This window comes from Misgurnus anguillicaudatus, chromosome 15 (assembly GCF_027580225.2).
Source record: "Misgurnus anguillicaudatus chromosome 15, ASM2758022v2, whole genome shotgun sequence".
Taxonomy (NCBI): Eukaryota; Metazoa; Chordata; class Actinopteri; order Cypriniformes; family Cobitidae; genus Misgurnus; species Misgurnus anguillicaudatus.
In genome coordinates, this window is record NC_073351.2 from 33,290,511 (window position 1) to 33,315,150 (window position 24,640).

The 24,640-nt window shown below is 35.4% G+C and overlaps 3 protein-coding genes across 10 annotated transcripts in view; all 3 read left to right on the top strand.

Annotated features, from left to right (window-relative positions):
- Positions 1-8,481, top strand: part of capn5a (calpain 5a) — a 53,378-nt gene extending 44,897 nt beyond the window's left edge. The window contains exons 7-13 of the mRNA XM_055174368.2: positions 1,898-1,975; positions 3,453-3,648; positions 3,730-3,852; positions 3,978-4,174; positions 4,278-4,399; positions 6,976-7,112; positions 7,196-8,481. Coding sequence (XP_055030343.2) covers positions 1,898-1,975; positions 3,453-3,648; positions 3,730-3,852; positions 3,978-4,174; positions 4,278-4,399; positions 6,976-7,112; positions 7,196-7,378 — 1,036 coding nt within the window. The 3' untranslated portion in view covers positions 7,379-8,481. The remainder of the gene's footprint in view (positions 1-1,897; positions 1,976-3,452; positions 3,649-3,729; positions 3,853-3,977; positions 4,175-4,277; positions 4,400-6,975; positions 7,113-7,195) is intronic.
- A 2,869-nt stretch (positions 8,482-11,350) lies between these two features.
- Positions 11,351-24,640, top strand: part of myo7aa (myosin VIIAa) — a 60,434-nt gene continuing 47,144 nt past the window's right edge. For 4 of the 8 annotated variants that reach the window (XM_055174256.2, XM_073853835.1, XM_073853836.1 and 1 more), the window contains exons 1-2: positions 11,351-11,472; positions 15,696-15,765. In XM_055174256.2, coding sequence (XP_055030231.1) covers positions 15,748-15,765 — 18 coding nt within the window. In that variant the 5' untranslated portion in view covers positions 11,351-11,472; positions 15,696-15,747. Of the gene's footprint in view, positions 11,473-15,695; positions 15,766-24,296; positions 24,619-24,640 lie in introns of those variants that run through there. The other 4 variants (XM_055174252.2, XM_055174254.2, XM_055174253.2 and 1 more) reach the window with 3 other exon arrangements.
- LOC129419199 (uncharacterized) lies at positions 19,091-21,446 on the top strand. Its single transcript, XM_055174257.2, has 2 exons — positions 19,091-19,503; positions 20,477-21,446. Exons 1-2 carry the CDS (start codon positions 19,208-19,210, stop codon positions 21,402-21,404), a joined length of 1,224 nt encoding a protein of 407 aa, XP_055030232.2. The 5' UTR covers positions 19,091-19,207; the 3' UTR covers positions 21,405-21,446.

Sequence of the window (24,640 nt, forward strand, 5' to 3'; positions counted from 1 at the left end):
CAAAGATCAACCCAGTAACTTAATTTATCACATTTTCTAGGTTGATAGCACTTAAACATGGAAAAAGTCAAATTTTCACGCTATGACCCCTTTAAGAAAGCAAGACACGTTTTGAGACTGAATTGATGCTGAAGCATCCTTCGATGCGAGACGGCCTTGCTAGACTTCTGTTGCAATGCTGTGACGCAATCAGTCTTCAAAGCATTCGGAGGTTACAGCCTTCGAATTGGGACGGACTCAGTTTATGATATGTTAAGTGTGGTCTCACTGACTGAACACAAAGACTTTTTGTTTCCAAACACAATATTCTGTGTATTTCTGTACTCATACTGCCCCCATCTGGATAAAATGTGGTAATACAAACATACAAACAATACAAATTTTGTTTTAAAGAAATGTTCCCAGTTCAATTAAAATAATTTATTATTATTAAGGGTCTGTGACATGCTGTTGTATCATCAAATTATTTTGGCTCGCTACTCGGTTTGTTGATTCTTGTAAAAGATGTGTTTTATAGGGGCAGTTTCCCAGACAGAATCCACGACTAGGCCTTAGTTATTTAGGACATTTAAGTAGTTTTTACAAACAAACCTTACAAAAAATTACAGGTGTGCAACTTTTTTTAACCAAAAGATAAATGTAATTATTTGTACAAAAAAAAGTTTTTTTTTACTTTTATACATTTTACCCCCTCCCCAACAACTTAGAACATACTGCTTATTATATTGGTAACCACAATTATATGAAATAAATAAATACAAATAATACAAGTATACAAAAATAATAATTGAGATAATACAAGTGTTTAAATTATGCAATACTTCTATATATATATATATATATATATATATATATTAATAATGAAAATTGAAAATATCATATGGATACCACAGTCAAAGATATTATATGTTTTCACTTTACTATAGTAAACATCATACATCTGGCATAGTATTAAAATACAGCGGTATCTAAGAGAGGACTGCCAGAAAGAAATTACGATAACAAGCCTCAATGCTCTCCAGGAAGTTCATTTATGGTAGAGAAATATGATAATAGGGGTTGCCAAATAGGAGAATTTCTAAAAAACCTTTAATTGAATAATTCTTATTTTCCAAGTGCAGATTTAACAGTCCTTAGGCCAATATGATGCTTTAGGTGGGTGAGTGGATTTTCAATGCAATAAAATTTGCCTGCTACTTGAGACAATGGCACTGATAAATTTTAAAATATGTCAATGCAAGGTGTTTTTAAATTAAGCATGCATTTTAGTCTGGGACTAGGATAAACCCTGTCCGGTAAACCACCCCTTAAATTTACAAAGTATAGCATAATATTAAACAGGCGGTTTCGCGGACAGGCTCATCCTAGTCCAAGTCTAAAATGAACTGCCTTAACTTAAAAGCTTCTTGCCCTGACATACCTTGTAAGGTATGTTAACTACTTAAGTGTCCTAAATATAACCAAGGTCTAGTCCTGGATTAATCTTAAACCTGTCCGGGAAACCGCCCATATATGAACATAAAACAGTGTAAATAAAAAACAATTACTAATCTTGTGTGCACAAAGTATCATGACCATTTACACAAGAGACTGTTTACATACTTCAGTCACAGAAATAATCCTAGTAAAGTGTAACCAACCAGATGTTTTTCTGTCTATAACAGCAGTCCCATCACTAAAAGCATTATTTAGACTTTACATCTCAAATAACACATGCTTTATTCAGATGTAATATAACAATACAAGCTTCATATTTCTGCTTTTAAAGTGGAAAGTCTTGGCCAGAGACATCACTTTTTAAGTGCATTTACTGTAATGTATAAATTATTGTATGTTTTGAACCCATTAAGCAGTTTATAAGATTAATGCATTGTAATGTTTTTTCTTGTTTCTTCAGCTCAGAGGAATGGAAACAAGTCAGTAAAAGTGAAAGAGAGAAGCTGGGTGTCACCGTAGCAGATGATGGGGAATTTTGGTGAGTTTATGGTCCTTTATGGCTCTTTATAAGACATCATATTGTTAAAAAAAATTTTGCTTTATACATACAGATGTCATTGTATGTTTTTTTTTTTTTTACAGCTTGTTACAGACTAATAAAAGCCATAAAATTCTTGCAGAGTTTATCATGCATATACAAGTGATCGTTTTAACAATTTAACTTTAAGCAAAATCTTGGTCTCTTTTTAAAGAAGACACTTATTTACTTAAGTGTCTAGAGTTGTAAATATTAAATAAAAAAGTTCTAGAAGTTTAAGTTTATTTAAAAAAAAATAAAATAATGCAATAAAATATATATTTTATATTAAAAAACATAAAAATTTAAATGTTTTACTCCCAAAATGCTATGAAAATAAGGCCACGAGTCTGCCAGATTTTAAATTAAAATCACAATGAGTTTTTTTTACACTTTTAGTGGTTTTACCAGCTAAGGCCACTAGGTGTCAACGGTTTGCTGCATACCAACAAATAACAAATTAATAAATTACCTTCACTGCATCATTATTAATGAAAAAAGATTTTGAAATATGAAAACTACATTCTTAGAGCTTTCCAATGATAGATGGGTTGTCAAGATTTTTGAAGATTTATAGATATCCTATAATCCTGAAATAATCTTGACAAACTTTATTTTGTTGGAAAGCTCTAAGAATATAGTTTTCATATTTCAAGGTCATTTGATGATAGAAGTTTAGTAGTGACAGTCATTTTGTTAAACATAATTATTATATATTCATAATTGTAATGTCCTATGTATGTATATTTTCAAAAACTTCCCAGTGCCTTGAATTTCCATAGTTTGCATAGTTGTGTTTGACACATGCAAATGTCTCTGGTTATGTATGTAACTATTGTTCCTTGAGAAGGGAACGAGGCACTGCGTCTCTCTTGCCATACTTCCTGCGTCTCTGTAATGTCGTCTTTGGCAATATTTCAGATAGCGATATACTTCCTGGCTCCCGTGTCACCCTGTCTTTGTTGTTAAGCCTCACCATTGGTTGAATTTGATATACACATCCAGACACACTTACACCTGGAGGCGTCACCGCAGTGACGCAGCACGAGTTCCCTCAAAAGGGAACTGTAACAATGTATCTTAAAAGGTAACACGATGTAACCTTGCTCTCACTTGAAATGTGTCCCCACATTTAGTCCATGAATTTGAGGGTATTGGACCTGGAAAGTCCTTGAAAGGTCCTTGTATTTGAATTCAACTAAGGTGTGGGAACCCTGTATCTAATAATAGATATGTAAAACACATGTTGGCCAGTGACATTTTAGAAAATTACTCATACTATATCATTAGTTTTGCAAAATGGTGATGAAATATGAAAACCAAGAGCCTTCCAATAATGCATAGATCAGATCAAGATCAGTGCTGGTTAAGAAATATTGTTTCAAATATGTAATGCCAAACGTCAACTGTATTTTCATCACTCATTACTGTCCTACAGGATGAATTTTGAGGATTTCTGTAAGTACTTCACAGATCTGATACTATGTCGATTGATAAATACATCATACCTGAGCATTCACAAGACCTGGGAGGAGGCAGTGATGCGTGGCTCCTGGTCTCGTCACGATGACCCTTTACAAAACCGATCCGGAGGCTGTATCAACCACAAAGCCACCTTCCTCCAGAACCCACAGGTGCGTCGGATGCTCAAAAGTCATGTTGTGTGTATTGAGGTCTATTGGTGTACTCAAAAGTGTGTTACTCTGTTTTTGCAGTATGTGTTTGATGTGAATAAAGCGGAGGATGAGGTTTTGATCTGCCTACAACAGCAGGACAGAAGAGCTCGACCCAAAGAGGGAAAAGGAGAGAATCTGGCTATCGGCTTTGACATACAAAAAGTATGTACTGTAAAATCCTGCATAACTGTTATTTACCTAAACAATAATAATAATATTAATAATATGTTATACTTCATCGAATAATGAATCCATAATTATAGTCTTCTTGATGTCTTTTCTGACAGGTTGAGCTCAATAGGAAGTATCGTATGCATTCGATCCAGAAGACGGTGGGCAGCTCTACCTACATTAACTCTCGCAGTGTGTTCGTGCGCAAGGATCTAAAGGAGGGCCGTTATGTCATCGTTCCCACAACCTTTGACTCCCTCTTGCAGGGAGAATTTCTGTTGCGTGTCTTTACAGACGTACCTGCAGACTGCAAGTAAATTGCGTTTCAAACCCTTATCACTTTCTTAATTTTTGGTGAATTATTCCTTTTAATTGTAAGATAAACATTTTTGCATTTGTGTGTGTGTTACTCTTAGGGAGCTCACAGTAGATGAACCAGCACACACATGTTGGACGGGGTGTTGCGGTTACCCAAAGCTGGTCACACAGGTACATGTGCACAGGGCAGATGGACTCAAGGCTCAGGACGCAGATGGATGTAAGTAGCATTTGCTTTTTTATGTGTGGTTTCTCCCAAGGTTTTGCTTAACTTCATCACTAATGGAGTTGTTACCTTTGGCTTGTTTGATAAGAGACTGCTGACATTAGGTTTAGGGTTTACTTACTTTATTAAAGGCGGGGTGCATGATCTCTGAAAGCCATTTAAAATCACCTAACCAAACACGCCCCTACCCCAATAGAATCTGGACCTTCTTTTGATAGACCCGCCCCACACATACACAACCCAGGCAATGGTGTCGGTTAATAGACACGCACCTTACTGCTGATTGGCTACAAGTGTGTTTTGGGAGTCGGCCCAACTCCCTTTTCCAAAGTGTTTTTTTTTCCAAAAATCATGCACCCCGCCTTTAATACTGCTTTTAATATAACAGTCTGACTGAAAGCTTATATACATTATATGGATTATTGCACATTTTATGTATTTTATATTTTTCATTAGGGATGCACCGATATGGAAATTTTGGCCGATACCGATAACTCTTTAAATTTGGGGTCTGAAAACCGATATCTATAGGCCGATAAATATTTATAATATTTTCGCAATGAAAAACTCGCAGACCACGGACATCTTGTCTTTGCGCTAGACTAGCATACTCTTCTTAAAGGAATAGTCTACTCATTTTCAAGATTAAAATATGTTATTACCTTAACTAAGAATTGTTGATACATCCCTCTATCATCTGTGTGCGTGCACGTAAGCGCTGGAGCGCGCTGCGACGCTTCGATAGCATTTAGCTTAGCCCCATTCATTCAATGGTACCATTTAGAGATAAAGTTAGAAGTGACCAAACACATCAACGTTTTTCCTATTTAAGACGAGTAGTTATACGAGCAAGTTTGGTGGTACAAAATAAAACGTAGCGCTTTTCTAAGCGGATTTAAAAGAGGAACTATATTTTATGGCGTAATAGCACTTTTGGGAGTACTTCGACTCGCTTGAAAAGTCTTCTTCTTCTTCTTCCTCTCATAATGGGAGAGGGAGGGTGTTACTGCGGCAAGTCGAAGTACTCCCAAAAGTGCTATTACGCCATAAAATATATCGATATATCGTGCATCCCTATTTTTCATGTTTTTAAATTGGTCCTGTTTTGGCCCATTTCAGTATAAGATGAAATGGCACGTCTGGGTCATAGAGGTCTTCACGGGTCCGCTTTGATCTAAAAACCCAAGGTCCAGCCCGAGCGGGTTCGGGTCTAAAAGTTTCACGTGTGCCTCGGACACGGGTCGAGTATAATGATAGCAGCGTCGGGTAATTTAAAATGAATGTGTTTTTGCCGAACTGACCCTAAACTATCTCATGTGAGTCCTTTCCAACCCCTCCTCTGTTTGCCAAGAGCGCAAAGCATAGACTATAAAAAAGGATGGACTTTGTAATGAATTGAAGCCAAAAATGTCCGACCATGGTCGCCGCCATGTTACGTAAAAACGGCAGTTTGGAGCCAAGGCATGCGCAGAAGGAATCGTCCGTGGATCCAGAGGCGGAGCCGCGGTATCAAACAAACCAAACGCTCGCACGAGCAATTCAACCACGGCAATCATAACGACACGCCCCCTTTCTATAGCATTAAATTACTAGCTATAATGAAACTTATCACAAAAATGGACACTTGAACATGTATCAGCGTGATTAAAAACTACCTGAAAGGACCAAAACCATCTTTCGGAAATTTTTATTGGAATTATACTTTTTTTAAATTTAGAGCAGAGTCCCATTCGTTTGAATGGGGAGGGCGGGGTTTATGACTTGTACTGCAGCCAGCCACCAAGGGGTGATCAAAGAGCCATCGGCTTCACTTTTCAAGACTTATGAGGCACACCCGGTGCAAAGTGACATTTGTGAAAATAAGAAACTTTAATAACTGACTGATAACCTTTTCATTGCCATTAAAGGCGCTCTAAGCGAATCTGTGTGACGTTACTTTTTGTTGATGTTTGAACTGTTTTCAGTTTAGCTAACTCCTCCCTTTCATGAACACGCCTAACCCCCACCCCCAAATCCTTCTTGTCGTTTATTGGCTGGAACACTTTGTTATCGTTTCTGATGATAGGTTTGGCCACTTTGTTGTTAATGCAGTTTGTGAAGCCTAGGCTGTCTACAGAGATCGCGGTTTTTTACAGTTTGATCAGCGGACAATGTTTGCTGTATGTAACAAAAAATATTTTATGGTCTAAAACGCGTGAATTCGCTTAGAGCACCTTTAAAGTGAAATGGCTGAAACTAAACATAAGATAAAACATAAACACAAGTCAAAAATTGAAGACATCATAGAGGATATGTGTATAATCATCTGTATAAACAGCTTTTTAAATGGGACATTTCATGAAAATCTGACTTTTTCCATGTTTAAGTGCTATAATTGGGACCCCAGTGCTTCTATCAACCTAGAAAATGTGAAAAAGATCAACCCAGTAATTTAGTTTTGGTAAACCATTCTCTGCAAGCATGTAAAAAAAAGCTCATAAAAATTTGGCGCCCCTTGTGATGTCAGATGGGGAGAATACCGCCTCTTAACCTGCGCTATCCAACCCGACACACTTTTTTTCTGATTTCAGCGTCTGACCCGTATGTTATCATCAGCTGTGAAGGAGAGAAGGTCCGTTCTCCAGTGTTTAAAGACACCCAGACTCCAGAGTTTGATGTCAAAGCTGTTTTCTACAGGAAAAAACCCAGAGAGCCCATAATCGTTCGGGTGAATGTCATGATTGTTATTATGATTAATCAATACCATTATGGTATATGCCTGCCGCTAACCTTTTTCTATTTATCAACCAGATCTATAACCATAACATCCTGAAGGATTCATTCATGGGTCAGGTGGCTTTAACCGGTGATCTGTCCGACCTGCAGCCGCTTCACACGGTTCAGCTGCGGGACAAAAATAATCGTCCGAGTAACGATGTGTCCGGTATGCTGTCGGTAAGCCTCAAAACCAGCGATGTGCTGACAAACATCTGATCTCAAATCTGGGCCGGACTAATCGTGGAACCTGTTGCAATGATGACCATATTATAGTATAGTGACCTCGAGCGATTCTGCACCGTGGTAAAACCTTTAAGCACTTGATGTGGTGTCTGTTAAGGGTATTATCTTAAAAAAAAAAACTGTTTTGTGGGAATGTTTCTGTCTGCCAAATAGAGAAGCAAAACTTGTTTACAAGATCTTTTTAGCTTATTCTAGTATTATATCCTTACTATTATATTCATCTTAGAAATCATACATTTATTGATATCTTATATGATATGCATCTACAGTATATTAGCATATTATCTACATAATATCTAATGCTAAAGTCAATGAAAATGGTGAATCAGTTTTATTTCTGCAATCATAGGTACGGGTTTGTTTTGTTGTTGTTTACACATTTATATATGGAGGGCATTCTTTCTAATATTGTTGTTTACTTACTTATGCTGAGCATTTCAATTTTATACAATTGCCAAATAACCTATGCTTTCACCGTTTACACATCTATTTGTCAAGCTTTAATGAATGAATTGGTTTTATTCAGTGTAATGAGCCATAGTGACCAGTAGGTGACAGTATGTTGTAAGAGCAGATGATTGCATTTGTACATTTTAATAAATTGTCTTTTAAATGCTAACACTATCTTAAAAATAACACATGTTTAGTAAAAGTGGTTTTCTTGGATTATTATTATTTTTTTATTTTTTCATTTTTGGGCATAAAAGAGATCATTATAGATAGACGTAATGTGTGTGCGCGTATGTGGACACCACGCAGATCAATGGAGATTTCATCATGTTTATGTCCTTTTACAATCACAATTGAGGTATTTCTTGACTTGCATTTGCATGTTACCGTCGCTTTGGTTGTCTGCTGTTTACAGTTTATTACAAAAAGTGCCTTATCAGAACCTGTGAAATAGCCAAAGACGTCATCGTCCTGTGTTTTCAGCATTCACACATCTGTTGTATAGCATGATTGAATGACTCAGGTAATGCAATGATGATGCATGAATACACAGCATTATAATTCATCTATGCCTGTTAATAAATATCTGTATTCATGTACATGTATTAAAACACTCTGCAAAGTTTCTTCTGTCGTACTGTGTTTTTATTTGTATGTCAATCTTACCCCAAGTCACTTTTCTTTAGTTAAAAAACATGGTTCCCTTCATCTCAGTGAAATAAGATTTTGTGACTTTTCTAGACTATCTGTCAATATTCATATAAAAAACTGGGCTTGATTCGGTCGTTCTAAAAAAAGTGTACCAAAAGAGGCCCTTTGGGGGTAAAAATGACCGCAATTGAAAATGACTGTGAAATGCAAAAATATCATTTTTTTCTTTTTAGTTGTCAAAGAAAATCAATGCATCTAGAATAAATCTAAAAATTTCAACACAGAAGAGTAGGCCTGATGCTAGAGCACAAATGCAACATAGAAAAGACATGCTCAATCACACATACACAAACAGACACACACAAACACAAACACACAAAGGTATGACTGCCACAGAGAGCATTTTTTACAGAATTTGGCAAAAAACAGCCACAGATGCAAAACAAATGTGTAACTTGGTGGGCTCTAATGCGCACACACAAACACACACACACACAGTCACAAACACACATACATGCGCACACACGTACACACACTTACATTAAGTCAAATTTCTGTGGCATTTTATAAAAACAGACATTTCAAAATGCATCAAAAACTACAAAAAAAAAATATTTTTTGAACTAATATTTATTTTTTAATGTCCTTTCTAATGTTTATATATACATAAATTCACAAAATGTATCACTAAAGTAGTGATGTGAGCAGTTGGCCACATCCAGTAAAATGAATGGATGGGCCTCTGCTGGTCAAAATGATTTATTTCCTAACCTGTAATTCTTTTATGTTTTTTTTCTAAACACCAGATGACCATATGTAACGCATAACATCTAGATCAATATCTAAAAACAATTTAAATCAAATTTAGATCATAATTGATGTGAATTTTTCATAAAAAATTGCTATTTTTCTAAAGATGTAGTTCAGGAATTTAGTGGTAAACAGGTACAGAAGTACTTCATATCTCCCAAAACACAGCATTACAGGGCTGGGTATTGGCAAGGGCCTCATGATACGAAATGTGGCCCATGATACAGTGTATCACGATACAATACAATACGCTGCATGTAGCGATATATTGCAATACTTTTTCCTTTTTTTTATCAAAAATGTAAAAAAATAACTTATTTTTCCCCTTTTTTGTAAAGCCAAAGTGCTTCCACATGTTGGCTTTGAAAGCTGCAGATGTTTTTAAATTTTCTGCCATTTTCCCACTCCCGCTAACTTCTGAGACATTGGCTGAATGACCGTATATGGGTGATTCTCACGAAAACTTGGTTTTAAAAATGTCAAGCATGAAAATGTAAAAATTGCTTAAATTTACTTTTTTTCCCACCAGACATTGAAAAACAAAGTCTGGAGTAAATGGGAACATTAATTTAAAAACTTTTACTTATCATTTAACACTTTTTGTAACATAATTTAAAAAATTAGTCCTAAAAAATCTCATTACCGCAACAGTCAGAAAACATCAACACTGACATATTTTCAAAATGACATGACAAACCTGAAAGAACATAATTTGGAGATTCTGTACATGCATTTAAAATCAAAGTATTATGCTTCTATTAATTAAATTAACATTTAATAAGCATCTGTTGCGGTAATGATAATCAAAATGTCGTGTAAGCATTCTGACAAGACAATATTTCAAATTAACTGTAAAAAAAAGATCTTACCTGGTAGCCATCTTGAAGTAACTGGTCCATGTGCTTGGTCACTCAAAATCAAACTTTATTAAAATTCTGTGTGTGCTTAAACTGTTCTCAAAAAGTGTTGCGGAGGATGAGAACATCAGGCATGGACACATCATTTTCCTAATTTTTCTTCGTTATTATTATACATGAATATTCAGTAAATATTTTTTCTGTCATCTAAAGTAGTCTAGCAAAACATCCATTTATTTTTTTTCTTAATATTTTTGTGTTAATTTGATTAAATTACAACATAACGCATGTTCAAACACAGCTGGACACATTGCGGTAATGAGAATTTCAGCAGAAAATCAAGATAAAATTTCCAATTATAAATTCTTATGTTGAAATCACACATTGTGCAAGCTAGAACACAGTATTGTGTTAATTCTGATGCTTTTTAATGTTACTATATTACACATTTTAAAGCTAAAATCATTAGTGGTGTGGTGTTTCAATGGTTTTGTGAGAATCACCCATATGACAGACAACTGGACAGCGACAACTACAGCAGCGGCGGAGGAGGTTGTTTGACGTACACAGAGGGATTTGATGGGGTTTTTAAGATACCGATAGTAGAGATCGAAATATTGATACACTATCGTGAAAGTATTTATCACGATAGTAAGCTGTATTGATATTTTTGCACAGCCCTACAGCATTAATGTATAGATGGGAAGTAAAAAAAAGATATATTATTTGTATCATTAAATAAATATCATGTATGTCTTTTAATTTCTGGGTTAATTTCTACCCCCAAGGAAATCTTAATGCATACAGGAAAATAGGGGCTAATGGGGGTTAAACTCTATTTTGTTGTTACTATTTTGTTGCAAACTTGAAATATTGATTAAAAATATTCATTTCTAGGCTGTGTTTCAGCACACGGTGCTTTATAGTAGACATCAACCGGTCAACTCCAGGATGCATAGTTGTAAAATAAGCCCCTCAAATGTCATGAAGCGGTGACCTTTTCATCAGACAGACACATGACTATTCATTTGGCATGGTGTATGTGTGTGTGTTATTGTGTTGTGTTGGTGTGTGTTTGTAAGGTGTGTCTTAACTCCCCCTCCACCCCCCTGTGTGATGAATCAGTGTTGGTGAATGAGAGGAGTTTATCTTCACTGGAGGCAGGTGTCACACACGGAGCACATTTCATCCGCTTCAGGAGTTATTCTGCATCTTTAGCTTTACCTACGACTCATCTGTGTGGATGTTTGTGTTTTTCATCTTGCCTGAAACAGAAAGGGAAGTTTTGTCAGCATTTTGGTGAGTGGACTCTGTATGTTGCTTTATGTAAACTTTATTACTTACAGCTCAGCACAGCTACACTGAAAAAAATCATTCATTCAATTTACTAAAATTGTTTAAGGTAAGTGGTTGCAATCAATTTAATTAAGCTACATTTAAACAAAAAAGTTTTATGTATTTATTTTTTAATGTAGCTTAAATACATTTATTGCAACCACTTACCTTAAAAAATTTTATAATTTGAATGAATCATTTTTTTTCACTGTATTCATTAATGGTCTTAACATGCAACATATAATTTATGATTAAAGATTATGACTGTAGTTTATATAATATATACACTAGCTCTGTGTTTGTAATTATATTAAAAAATATATTATTTTAATCTATTTTATGTGTATTATGTTATGTATAGTTCAAGATTTTTTTTAACCTCTAATTTATTAATATTTATAAAGTACTTGGTGGCATACTGTTTCTTACATAAAACCACTGTGGTGATATCTAATGCTACTTTAATGCAATGTTTCCTGTTAAGTCATAATTTGCCATATATATCATGTACCATCATCTTTCAGTGCTTCCTTGATCTTTAAGAATACCATGGTATCACCATGGTACATCCAAAAACACATGGTTTTGTTGGATATATGTGCCTTTTTACAAAAACAACTGTAAAAAAGTTGGAATAAAATATAATTAAAAACTGCATCATACTGCATCTGATATTATATCCTTTAAAACATTTTATATCAGATGTGTCACTATAGCACAGATGATTCATGACGCAGTGAAATTGGAGCGTTTTAAGTGTCTGAGGTTTGCTAAATTCTGCCCCTATTGAAGGACACGACACAGCTGATGTGGTTTGCACATTTGCTTTACATTTCAGCATTTTGTGCTTTAGCTTTTCAGATTTCATCCTTTGGTTTTACTTCTTGAAGGTTCAAAAAAATTATTTCTTTGAGAAAACTTTTATTGTAGAAAGATGTGGGCCGATCTGCACAATCTTGATGTAATTTACTACTTTACTATAATGTACATATGTGAGTTTAAGCGTACTATACAGTGTGTTTATTTAAAATTAGAGGATAAGGATAAAAATACAGCTCAGCGGTGGATTACTGTCTGTCTGCCCCTTAAAATACTTTACAGCTATTTTCTGTCTTGTCATTGGTCAGAACAGAAACCAGATTTGCACCCTTATAGATTTTAATTTGGTCTAATTTGATTTTTTCCTTTTTTTTCTCAAATAATCTCCATCTCATTAGCAGGCATCTGTTCTAGTTGTTAAGTGGTAAAAAAGCTCAATCTAAAAGAAATTGATTTGAAGAATCATTGAATATTATTTCCCTCTCTCAGGTTTATTTTTTTTCTAATTTATCTAATTAACAGAATTGTCATTGGGCTTTTAAAAATGAATTGTGATACAGAGTACCAAAACATACTATGGTCCGTGGAAAACCAATGTCTACTGTTTAAATTTAGTGTTGAGGTTTGGTGAAGCCATGCAACCAAATACAAAATGTAGCACAGTTTTTTAAAACAAAGTCCTAGTCTGTTTGAACTGTTTCCCAGTTTTCCCAGTGACCGAACTGTGATGCATTTGTTCCCAGATGGGAGTTGCGGCTTAATTAGAGAGTAAATTATTAATGGGTGCGTGCACACTGCACTATTGAACACATTTAACCTGTTCACCTCAGCGTGTCCAGATTAACCAGCTAAACTTACAGCAACAACTACTGAAACTGCAACTTCTAACTGAAGCTGCAGTATACAAACATTTAATATTGTAAATGTTTCACTCGTGTAGGCTACAGAGCTGTAAAAAGTTTGGGGGAGATGATGTTATTTCAGGAGTCATGTCAAAGGGAAGCGAGGCTGCTCATTTACAATTAAATTATTTAACATGAGAATGTTTCAAAGGTTTTTTGTTGTTCCTTTTTTTATATTTAAAGATACTGTTTTGTTATTGTCAGTGTTTGTTATTTAATCTTAATGAAAAGAAAGAAACAGTGATACTTTGTGTGTTGTCTGCATTTTACTGGCAGAATTGTTGGACATTAGCATGAGGTAATAGAAACCAGATCTGTGTGTGTGTATGCATGCGCGTTTGTGCATGTGTGCTTGTGTGTGCATTTGTGTGTGTCCTGAAAAAAAATGGTCCCTAGCTGTAACTGAGGCAGTACCCTTTCAAAAAGTTAACTAAAAGGTTAACTAAAACTACCTAAAACTGAACCTTGTGAAAACGCAACATGATTTCACAGCAAGTCCTGTTATAGTGATGAAAATGTTTATTATTTATTTGTGTCCATTGCACAAAATTCTGCTTTTTTTCGTGTCTTAAGCACAAGTATCTTTTTTTGTGTCACTCAGCACAAATTTCTATAAATAGTTTTTCGTGTCCATGGAATGACTCTCTTTCCATGTCATTTTTTGTTTTGTATTCTCTTTTGGATGTACTTTAATGTATTGGTTATTTGGTTTCTACATGTTTTTTCTTCAGATTTTAAAACTATTCTTTTGGGGTTAGAGTTAGGGTTTGGTTAGGATGTCTAAAAATGTAACAGAAAGTGATTCTAAACCCAAGCGACAATGGTAATAAAATAAATTAGAATATATAGAAAACAATACATAAAATGCCATGAAAAAGAAAGTCAAGCCACGGACATGAAAAACTATTTATAGAAATTTGTGCAAGTGACACGAAAAGACATTTGTGCTCAAGGCACGAAAATAATTCATCAAATTTTTTCATGACTATAACATGACTTTCTGTGAGATCAGTCTGCCAAAACATGTATGTTAATTATTGGCCTAAATATAGTTGAAAATGAAGTAAAAACTGAAGTAAACGATCACTAGAAATGTTGCCTTAACAAAAACTGAAAAAAGTTTCAGGCACTAAAATTATAAACCGAAACAAAATTAAAACTGTGAAATAAAATAAATTTAACTTAAATAGCAATATTACTGTGCAAATAATAAGATGACAAAAGTTACTAAAAACTAAAATTAATAAATCGAAGTTTATTCAAAATATGAATAAAACTGTACTAAAAACTAAAAGAAGACTGCTTAACACTGGGTTCATATTAGTACCTATTAGTACAAAGATACATATTGGTACCAAATGTATACATATCTGTAGGCCTAAATGGTACATATTAGGACATTTATAAAGGGTACTGCCCCATGACAACACTCAAAAAAATGATTCAAGCCCTTAATGACACATTAAAATTGTGTTCAATTAATTTAAAATACCTCATTAAGAGCAATAAGTATATATATATATTTAATTAGTCTAACACAAAATTAATATGTACTATAATTTATTGACTTCTTTTTAATTGCCTTAACACAATTAATTTGAGTTTGGGTTCTGCAAAAGAATACCGTTTTTTATTTCAACCTAATTATCATGTTCAGTCCTCTGAATGATTATGGTTGCTATTACTAACTGGGCCATGGATCTGTATTTCCCAGCATGCTTTGCATGCAACTGCTTTTGGAGAGTAATTTTTTTAATTAAGTGTTACTTTATGCATTTTTAAGTAAAGAGAAAGACTTAATAGTGTTTAATGTTCGTTTATCTTATTGATTTAGAAGCGTTTGTGTCATATTTTTTCAAATTGTTTGGTTACCATCGTGGGGAAGAGTGGCGCTTGTGGTTAAGTTGTGGATGTGACATATTACTCTCAATGAGCTCTAACTGTGTTAATGCCTGTTTGGAGATCAGTCTCTTCTCAGAAGCTAATCCAAAGTATCATATGTTATTATTATTAGCATGCTAACATGTGCTCATGTTAATTAGTATGATATAAAAACGTTTTATATAAAGTAACTGAATTGAGTTATTCAGACTACACTTCATTGAGTTATTGAAACTACGATAATTTGAGTTATTCAAACTAGACTAAATTGAGTTATTTAGACAATTTAATTAAGTTAATCCAATGAATTATTTTTTATGGGACCATTTTTAACCATTTTTTTCTGACAGTGATCACTACAGCAACACTATAAAATTTTAATACAAACTCAGGTCAGATGACTTTCAGCCAGTGCACATTTAATGCTCTGTGCTCGGTGTTTAATTTGCACTTGGAATACAGTATTAAATAGTGCTATAAAAGTGTATTGCATTTTAAAAACTTGTCCTGCATTCTTTACTCTATGTATTCTACTTTTTGTGTATCATTATATTATGTAACTGATCCTGTTGTTTTATTGTTCAGGTTCTCGTGCAGAAACATCTGATGTCCGGCAGTAAACACAAACAGCAGAGCCATGGTCATTCTTCAGCAGGTACACATAATGTCTTTATATCTGAAACTCTCCAGTTTTATTGTGATACTGATGTTCAATCTATAATCATTAACACAACATGAAACATTGAATATGAATGTGTGTATACTGTCAAAAAGAAAGGTACAAAAGTTGTCACCATTTAGGTACAGATGGGTATGCATTTGGTACCAGTACCTTAATATGAACTCTTAGGTACAAAGACGTACTTGTTGAAAAGGTACCACACCCCTGATTTTTTCTGTAAGTTGTGTGATTTGATTTCATTATATAATATTCATTCCCTTGAACAAAACGGACATCTTTGGTTTGAGACACTCGCACATATAAACACTACAGATCTAAAGCTGCAGAAGTAGAGAGAAGACAAATACTGTTAACTAATTATCACTAATCTGATCAGGGTCTCGACCATATCACCATTACCTCAAACACACACACACACACAGTAAATATATCATCTGCATTGTGTTTTTACACTTTAACTTAAGCTTTATTTCTGTGTATCTCAGTTCTTGTGATACTGAGATATTACACCCCTTTGAGCCTTGACTGATGTTTAATGTGTTGTTTGTTCTTAGTGCACTTATTTTTGTGAAACCACTCCTTGAGAAATCACACATTTGTATAACTGGACTTCTCCGGTCTGCCCTATCTATAGGATAGCTATCTGCAATCTCTCCCTTTAAACATCCACAAATTCATAATCAGTAAACTTAGTTTAGTTTGTGCACTGTAGTGAAATAACAGTGTTGCGGTCTGTCGACTTTTAGTCTTTAGCATGTGTCACTGCAGATACACACACACACACACACACACACACACACACACACACACACACACACACACACACACACACACACACACACACACACACACACAGATCTGCTTTTCTTTATCTCTAATCACAGCTGACAGAGACTCATTATAGTACACACTACACCGGCCAAACGCCGGGCATTCATGGGTTGATAAATTCACATTGGTGATGGGTCTACAGGGCATTCATCCGGCCTCTGTCTGTCCTCTACCAGCTGGAGAAACAGATTTAAGTTTTTGTGATGATAGGAAACACATCGTAGATAGAAATCCGAGGTCATTGGGTGATGTGATTAGATTCAAGCGTGTTGTGATTGGATTCAATGGAGATGAAAGGAAGAAAAGCACAGTGTAGGTTGTTGGAGGGATGGGATCCAAGAACACGCAGACTGGGTTATAAATATCTCACACTAATACAGGTAAGGCTGGGCTTTGTAGATAGAGCATCTGAACTATTTTTAAGCATTGCTTTCCTGTCCAATTTTGCATAAAGACAAAGACTAATTTAGGACATAGTGTGGCAGTTCTTCCCCCCAAAATAATTCTCTTTACTTTATTATTACATTATTATTATACATATTCATATTCAATTGTTTCATTTTTGTATTCTCATTATTATTATTTATTTCTTTTATATCCTTTGCATCTAAAGGGCCAGTTTCCCAGACAGGGCCTAGTCTAGTCCCAGAGTAAAATGCATGTTTGAGCGGTCTCATATTGGTACCTAAAGACTGCATATTGGTGCCAAATGTATACATATCTTTACCTAAAAATGATATTTTTAAAGGATACTGCCCCAGTGACAAATTGGGAGCATTTTTTTTTTATCAAAGGCTGTTTATTTGCATTAATTATGGGGGGATGCATTCCAATCTGAGACCAAAGCTCGTATCCAATGACATCATCTGTTTCATTGTTCGTCCTATTAAAGAGAATAAAAATGGGAGGAGTTAACAGATAACAGTAAATCTCTTGCTGTGAGTGCAGTCATGCACAATTACGAGGCTAACATGCTTAACTCTCATTCTGATCAGATAGAAACAAACAAACCTCATTACCCTTGAAATATGACAATGTGACTCTTTTGTGTGAGAAATATTTGTTTCATATACAAGAACATGAGAACAACAGCATGCATGCAATGGTGGTTTACATGTTCAAGGTTTGCTAATAAAACTGTGCACTGATGTGGAAGTTTGTTTTATGGGCTGTTGTAGTACCAGCTGTCCATTGAGATAAATGATTTGTCTCGCTTTGGTTGACCTTCACCTAATTTTGCTATTTAAATGCTAATAAAGGACATAATTTAAGCTCAACGACAAGACAAATGTGATTTACAATGAATCTTTCTGCTAATGGAAACATCAGGGTAAGGGGTCTCAAGACCCTAAGTATTAAACTTTGAAGCATAACTTGTCCTGATCGTTTGTGGTGCATCAGATGTGTATTATTATTTTGCTATCAGACTTTTTACTTGCTTTTAGTTTGAGAAAAAATCAGTAAGCTTTGAATGAGAAATCTGAGATGTAAAGAGAAACTTCGGGGTGTGCGCTTAAAGGCGGGGTGCATGATCTCTAAAAGCCAATGTTGATATTTGAAATCACCTAAACAAACACACCCCTTCCCTAATAAAATCTGGACTTTCTTTTGATAGACACACATAAACAACCCAGGCAACGATGTCGGTTAGTAGACATGCCCCTTACTGCTGATTGGCTACAAGTGTGTTTTGGTACTCGGCCTGACTCCTTTTTCCAAAGTGTTTTTCTAAAATCATGCACCCTGCCTTTAAGATCTGCAAAACACCCTAAACCCTAGAATTACATTTCTTAGATGTAAAAATCTAGTTTAATGGTTGTTTTAATGGGCCCATTACCAGTGATTGCCAAAAGGGGGCGACCTTTCATGTAGACATGAGCTGACCATCAATACAGTGCCATCAAAAACGATGTGGCAATGCGACAAAGAAAGTAAAGGGAGATATATGTATAAAAACAACCTATTAGTTGGGAATATAGAATTTGGAGTATGAAATAAAAAGAGGACAAGGTTATTACAAGATTTAGGAATGGTCATACCGGTCTAAACAGATCTCTATATTGGAAAGCATATAAATGGAAAGCATCAATATTGTGGAGAAAAAGAAACAGGGGATTGTGTTTAAATTTCATTGCAAGAAATATGATTCAGAGAGAGAAGAGTTTTTAAACGGATAAAAAATGAGAACTATATTGTTTGGCGGAAGAGCACCTAGTTTGCAGCACTTTGACCTCGGCGCGCAGTAACATCTTCACGAAATAAAAAGATAAAGGGCACACATTGAAAAAAGATAGGTATGTATTAATTCGTCTAAGTTGAGGTAAGGCAAGTAAAATATTGAGAGAAACGGTGGTGTTGGAGTTTAAACAAAAACCCTTGACTTCAGGACGATTGTTCGCCTTGATCAATTTCACGCCTGGCAGATAGGTGTCGCTGATCAAGATTGTATTTTACGCCAGTACACTAGGTGGCGCAACCCATTATTCAGACCTCCAGCCTATAATTTTTCACAGAGGAAGACACAATGTAAACTTGGCTCACAGCATCAGAGCAGTCAAAAATACTGTACTTGGTGAGCAAAAACATGGACTTTTCTAGCAGCAGCAGCAGCGAGGACGAGCTGGTTCTGCTTTTGATTGCGAAAAGGAAAAGACGCCGTTATTGGGTGCACCCTATTCTTCAGCAACGAGAGGAGCAAGGGGAGCTCCAGCGATTGATACAAGAGTTGAAACTGTATCATGATCGCTTTCATCGGTATTTCAGGATGTCCGTCGGTCAGTTCGAAAGTCTGCTAACACTGGTGGCTCCATTGTTGATTAAATCTCGAACAAACTATCGGAAACCAATTGACCCTGAGCAGCGTCTGGCAGTGTGTTTACGGTAAGTGCATTGTTATTCTGTTTTTCCTGTCACTAGGAACGTACGGTTATGCTTTATTAATAACACTGTATAATGTTCAATTTGTACAAGACTGTGATGACAAATCGTACGATTATGCTTGCTATGCTTCTCAATGAATAGAAGGTATGCACGTGACGTTACCTTCGGTGAAAGTGATTGCGGTTACGCCCACTGAGTGGCAAAAGACAGAGCGGCAGAATTTGTGTATAGTGTGAAATCAACAAAAACACGGGGAAAACGCGTCTAAATGGGAAACAGCTGTTGTGCGATAGACTGTACTAACAGATTAACAAGAATTTGGAGCTATCGGTTTACAGACTGACAAAAAACACCGAAAGGAGAAGTAAATTGAAATAAATTTTAATATGCAATATTAAAGAATACACAGCATGATTCTATGCTTTAGAATGTAGTGAAGTAAATTTTTCCTAATACAAACACCCTAATAAAACACAGAAGCTTGCAAAATGTAACTAATGTAGTATTGTCCACCTCTACTATGAAGTCCGTAAATTTAAGCTGATAATAGTCAGTTTTACTGGCATTTGCACAGCAGCCGCTATGAAAACCAGCCATTGGATTGAGAAACAGATTAAATTTGAATTCAAATGCAAAAACAACTCAAACTCAGTTTTTTTTAGTACTTCCTTGAGATCAGAGAGACATAATGCATGAAAGAGCTGTGCGTTATATCGCCTTTGTGAATCAGAATCGATTTCAGACAGGCAGTCAGGCATTATTAGTATAAATCACGATTAATCGTCCCAGGTTTCCTTGTGCATTAACTAAGATTTTTAAATTGTGTTAGTAAATGCTGAAATGAACATGAACTAAGATTAATAAGTTGTTCTCTATTCTTTTTATTGTTTTTGCACAAAGCCTAACATATTCTGTTTTCTAATGTTGTTTACATTGTGTTGGATGCTCTAACAAAGTCTCTTTTCATTCACAGGTTCCTCGGCACTGGTGATTCATACAGAACAATTGCATCTAGCTTTCACCTTGGTATCTCGACTGTAGCAGGGATAGTAGCACAGACGTGTAAAGCAATTTGGGACTGTCTCCGGGATGAACACATGCCTGTGCCCACCGAAGATAAGTGGAGGAGCACTGCAAATAGGTTTTATGAAAGATGGAATTTTCCCAATTGCTTGGGAGCAATGAATGGGAAACACATTGTCATTCAGGTCCCTGCAAATTCAGGCTCCCAATCCCTTAACGGTACACTTTCTGTGGTTCTGCTGGCTCTTGTTGATGCCGATTATCGCTTTCTTGCAGTAGACGTAGATAGCTATGGGAGCAGTTGTGACGGAGGCGTCTTTTCAAATTCAGCACTTGGCAAAGCACTCGAAGATGGTTCTTTGAATATCCCTGCTCCGGTTGAACTTCCTAGCGCTCCAGAACTGGGAAAGGTGAATTATGTCATTGTAGCAGATGAAGCGTTTCCGCTAAAGCCATACCTCCTTCGGCCATACCCTGGACGAGGTCTCACCCAGGAGGACATGAGAATTTTTAATCACAGGTTGGCACGGGCACGGCGCGTTTCAGAGAACTGCTTCAGCATCCTCACCCAGCGTTTCAGTGTGTTTCACCGGCGTTTGACAACGACCCCCACAATTGTTGGTTCTGTTGTGAAAGCGGCTTGTGTCCTGTACAATTATCTGGGGCCATCTGAACAAAACTCAGCAGATCAGCTTTTAGAGGAAGTCAGCAGTGATTTTAGGGACATAATAGTACCATTACAACGGTCGCGGCAGGGAAACCATGCATCGAGAGAAGCACGTAACCTCAGAGACACATACAAAATGTATTTTAACTCGCCTGCCGGGCAAGTTGACTGGCAATATGAACATGTGCACAATGGTTTGGGGGGAACTTAAATATCTGTCCATATCCACAATAAAAGGTGCAGTGTATAAACATTTGTTGTATTAACTACTTGTGTCATGTAACATTGTGCCTACAATTGAAGTCTAAATATGTGAAGTAAATGTAAGTAATTGGCCTTACCAATAAACAAACCCAAAAAATAAAATAACTTCAAATTATATTCTAATTAAAACTTTAGATTTGTAATAAAGCATTGCTCAAAATTTACTATAAAGTATAATAATGTCTGTACATTTTTAAAAAAGTGATTGATGTTTAGACTTCTCATAACGTTTACATTAGACATTAAGCAGACGCTTTCATATAGATATTTAAAAAACTGAGGAAGGAAGCGTAAAGCTTTGTCATTATGCACATCTTCTTTATATGTGTAGAAAAAATAAGTAGGCTGTAATAATGTATAATATAATGTATATAATAATAATAACAATAATAATGTATGTAATAATACAGAAAATGTTGTAATCTAAAATATAATGTAAATGTTATATATCAACATTATTATAAACATTATAGCCTATTATTTTATTATAGCGTACGTGATTATTGCGTACATGTGGTATTTGTTGCTCTTAAATTCTTTCTTACATTTAGAAGAAATTTTGATACGATCATCAGTACTTTTTGTTTTTAATTCAATGTGAAGAGTGGTTTTCTACGGAGCCTCTAAGGGGACATGGAGAAAAAATGAAGTAAGGTTTAGTTTCGCGTGTGCACGTAAAACTATCGCGCGTGCACTTAAAAGTAAACTTTAAAAAAAATTCTGCACATGAAAGTTTCACGTGAGCACGCAAAAGTTTCACGTGAGGACATAAAACTGAGCTTTATATTTTTTTTTCTCCAATGTCACCTTATGGGCTCTGTAGTTTTCTAATTGTTTTTGAAAACGTTACATTTTTAGGCGTTACCAATTGAAGTAAGTTTTTAATTTTTAAAATGTTATAGACTATATAACTAGCCAAAAATGGTTATGTTATGGCATCGTGATTCGTGAAAACATCTTTATTCTTTTTATTAACTCATTCCCCGCCAGGCCTTTTTTAATTCCAGCCAGCATTTTTTGTGATTTTCATAAAAGTTTTTTTTCTTCAAACATAATTTTTTTTTTCAAAAAGCTGAAATAATTGCATTTTTGTGAAGGAATTTTGTTAGAGATAAGATTCAGAACGATTTTCAAAACATACACACAGTGTAAAATTAATAAATAATTTTTTTGCATTAGATTTTTTATAAATTGGGTGGATAGTCGTGGTATTACAGATAACTATAAAAACTTATCAGGAACACGTTTTCCCATGTAACAGTTTACTCTTAATTGACTAGATAACTAGTCAATGGCGTGGAAAGAGTTAAGAGTTTATTTCTCAGTAATATTGTTGGAATAGTGTTTTCATATTCCAACAATATCCAATGATATCATTCATGTTTTTCCTGTACATGAGTATGTATGCATGCTATACTATTGTTCGAAGGGATTATAGTAGAGTTTGTGTTATTATAACTAACAAGTCTTGTTGTTACCGTCCCTTTACTGAATTATTTATTTGGCTGCTGTGTAACTCACACGTTTAGCATCATCTGTCTCTTTAAAAAACACTGACTACAGTGAAATACTTAATGTACTGTATACTGTGAGTATGAAGCATTAATCACTATAAAGAGAGACAAATACAAGGATGATCCCTGCAGGAGAATAGATAAATAAATGAGCATTTATATTATCAGCAAATCATGTCACATCTTGTCTTATTTATAAACAGACTTAATGAAACCAACCACTGTAGTGTAAATCTCACACAAAACCTTTAGGGGCAGTTTCCTAGACAGGTTTAAGTTAATCCAGGACTAGGCCTTATTAATATTAGGTCATTTAAGAAGTTTTTACAAACATACCTTACAAAAAACACTGCGGGGCAGTTTCCCGGACCGGGATTAGACTAGTCCTAGACTAACATAAATGTAAGAGCTGTCCAAACTGAAAACAAGTTGCACTGACATATCTTAAATACACCAGTAATGTTTTTAGTAATGTTTTTGTTTGTTAAAACTAGTTATATTTTCTAATTAAACTAAGGCCTAGTCATGGTTTAAGATAAACCACCCCTACAGGTGTGCATCTTAAGACAAAACAATGTCAATGAAATATGTTAAAATTAAATAGGACAAGGTGTTTTTAAATGAAAGCAGCTCAAACATGCATTTTTGTCCGGGAATAGGATAAGCCCTATCCGGGAAACCGCCCCATAAAGTACATGTCAGAGTCGTAATTTATCCAAAATAAAAAATTCAAGAAAATAAAGCATAAGACAATGATCTCTTAATAAATAATAAAACATAGAAATACATTTTGTGGCCAAGATTTCTTTTGTTCTTCGGATTTGTAATGAAACCTGAACATGTGCTCTGAAATCTCCGTAGAAATTATGGAAACCAAAAATGTACCTTTATATTTTTCCCATGTCTATACTTTTATCCCAAGAACTATTAATCTGCTTCCCTAATAAAATCCAGAAACAGAAGAGAGAGCTAAGAGCACATTTGTTGTCTTGGCTTGAATTATTCAAATGCTCAGCGTTGCTAGGATTGTATCAGCGGTGCTGGCCGGCGATTTGACCTTCTCAGACGTGACAGCTGTGAGCAAACGGTGTTGGGTTCCTGTACCTGGATTGATTTGCCTTTGAGGATGTTTAGTTAATTAAAAAGCCCCATATTATCATGGGATCCACGTCCACACCTACACAACATCTCCTGACCAAGCGTATTCTCAGAAGAACCCTCAGTAGACACAAGTTTTAGGAGAATACAGAGGAGGAAGAGATATCATAAAGATAAACTTAAAGTAACCTGTTAAGTAAAGGGAACAACAATTAAACACTAGACTCGGATTCGGTTTCCTTTAAGCTCCGGAGAAGACTTGGGTCGATTGTGTTTGAGGACGTGAAGCAGACAGCCTTGATCTCTGCAATTATTTTGATCCTCCTGAAAACATCCTTGTGGGCTGAACGGATGAAGTCATCTTCTGAATGTGTTTGGTTTTAAAGAGGTGCTGGGACTTTCAGGGTCTGTTTGTATGGATTAAGTTCTTGAGATCTCTTGAGGATGTACAAACGCCGGGATTATGTTGAACTCTATGAGAAGGATTTAGCAAAGTGGGCCTTACTACGAAATGTCAACACCGTGGTCAAAAACAGCACTTTGTTACCGGTACGAATTGTATGAGCTAAAT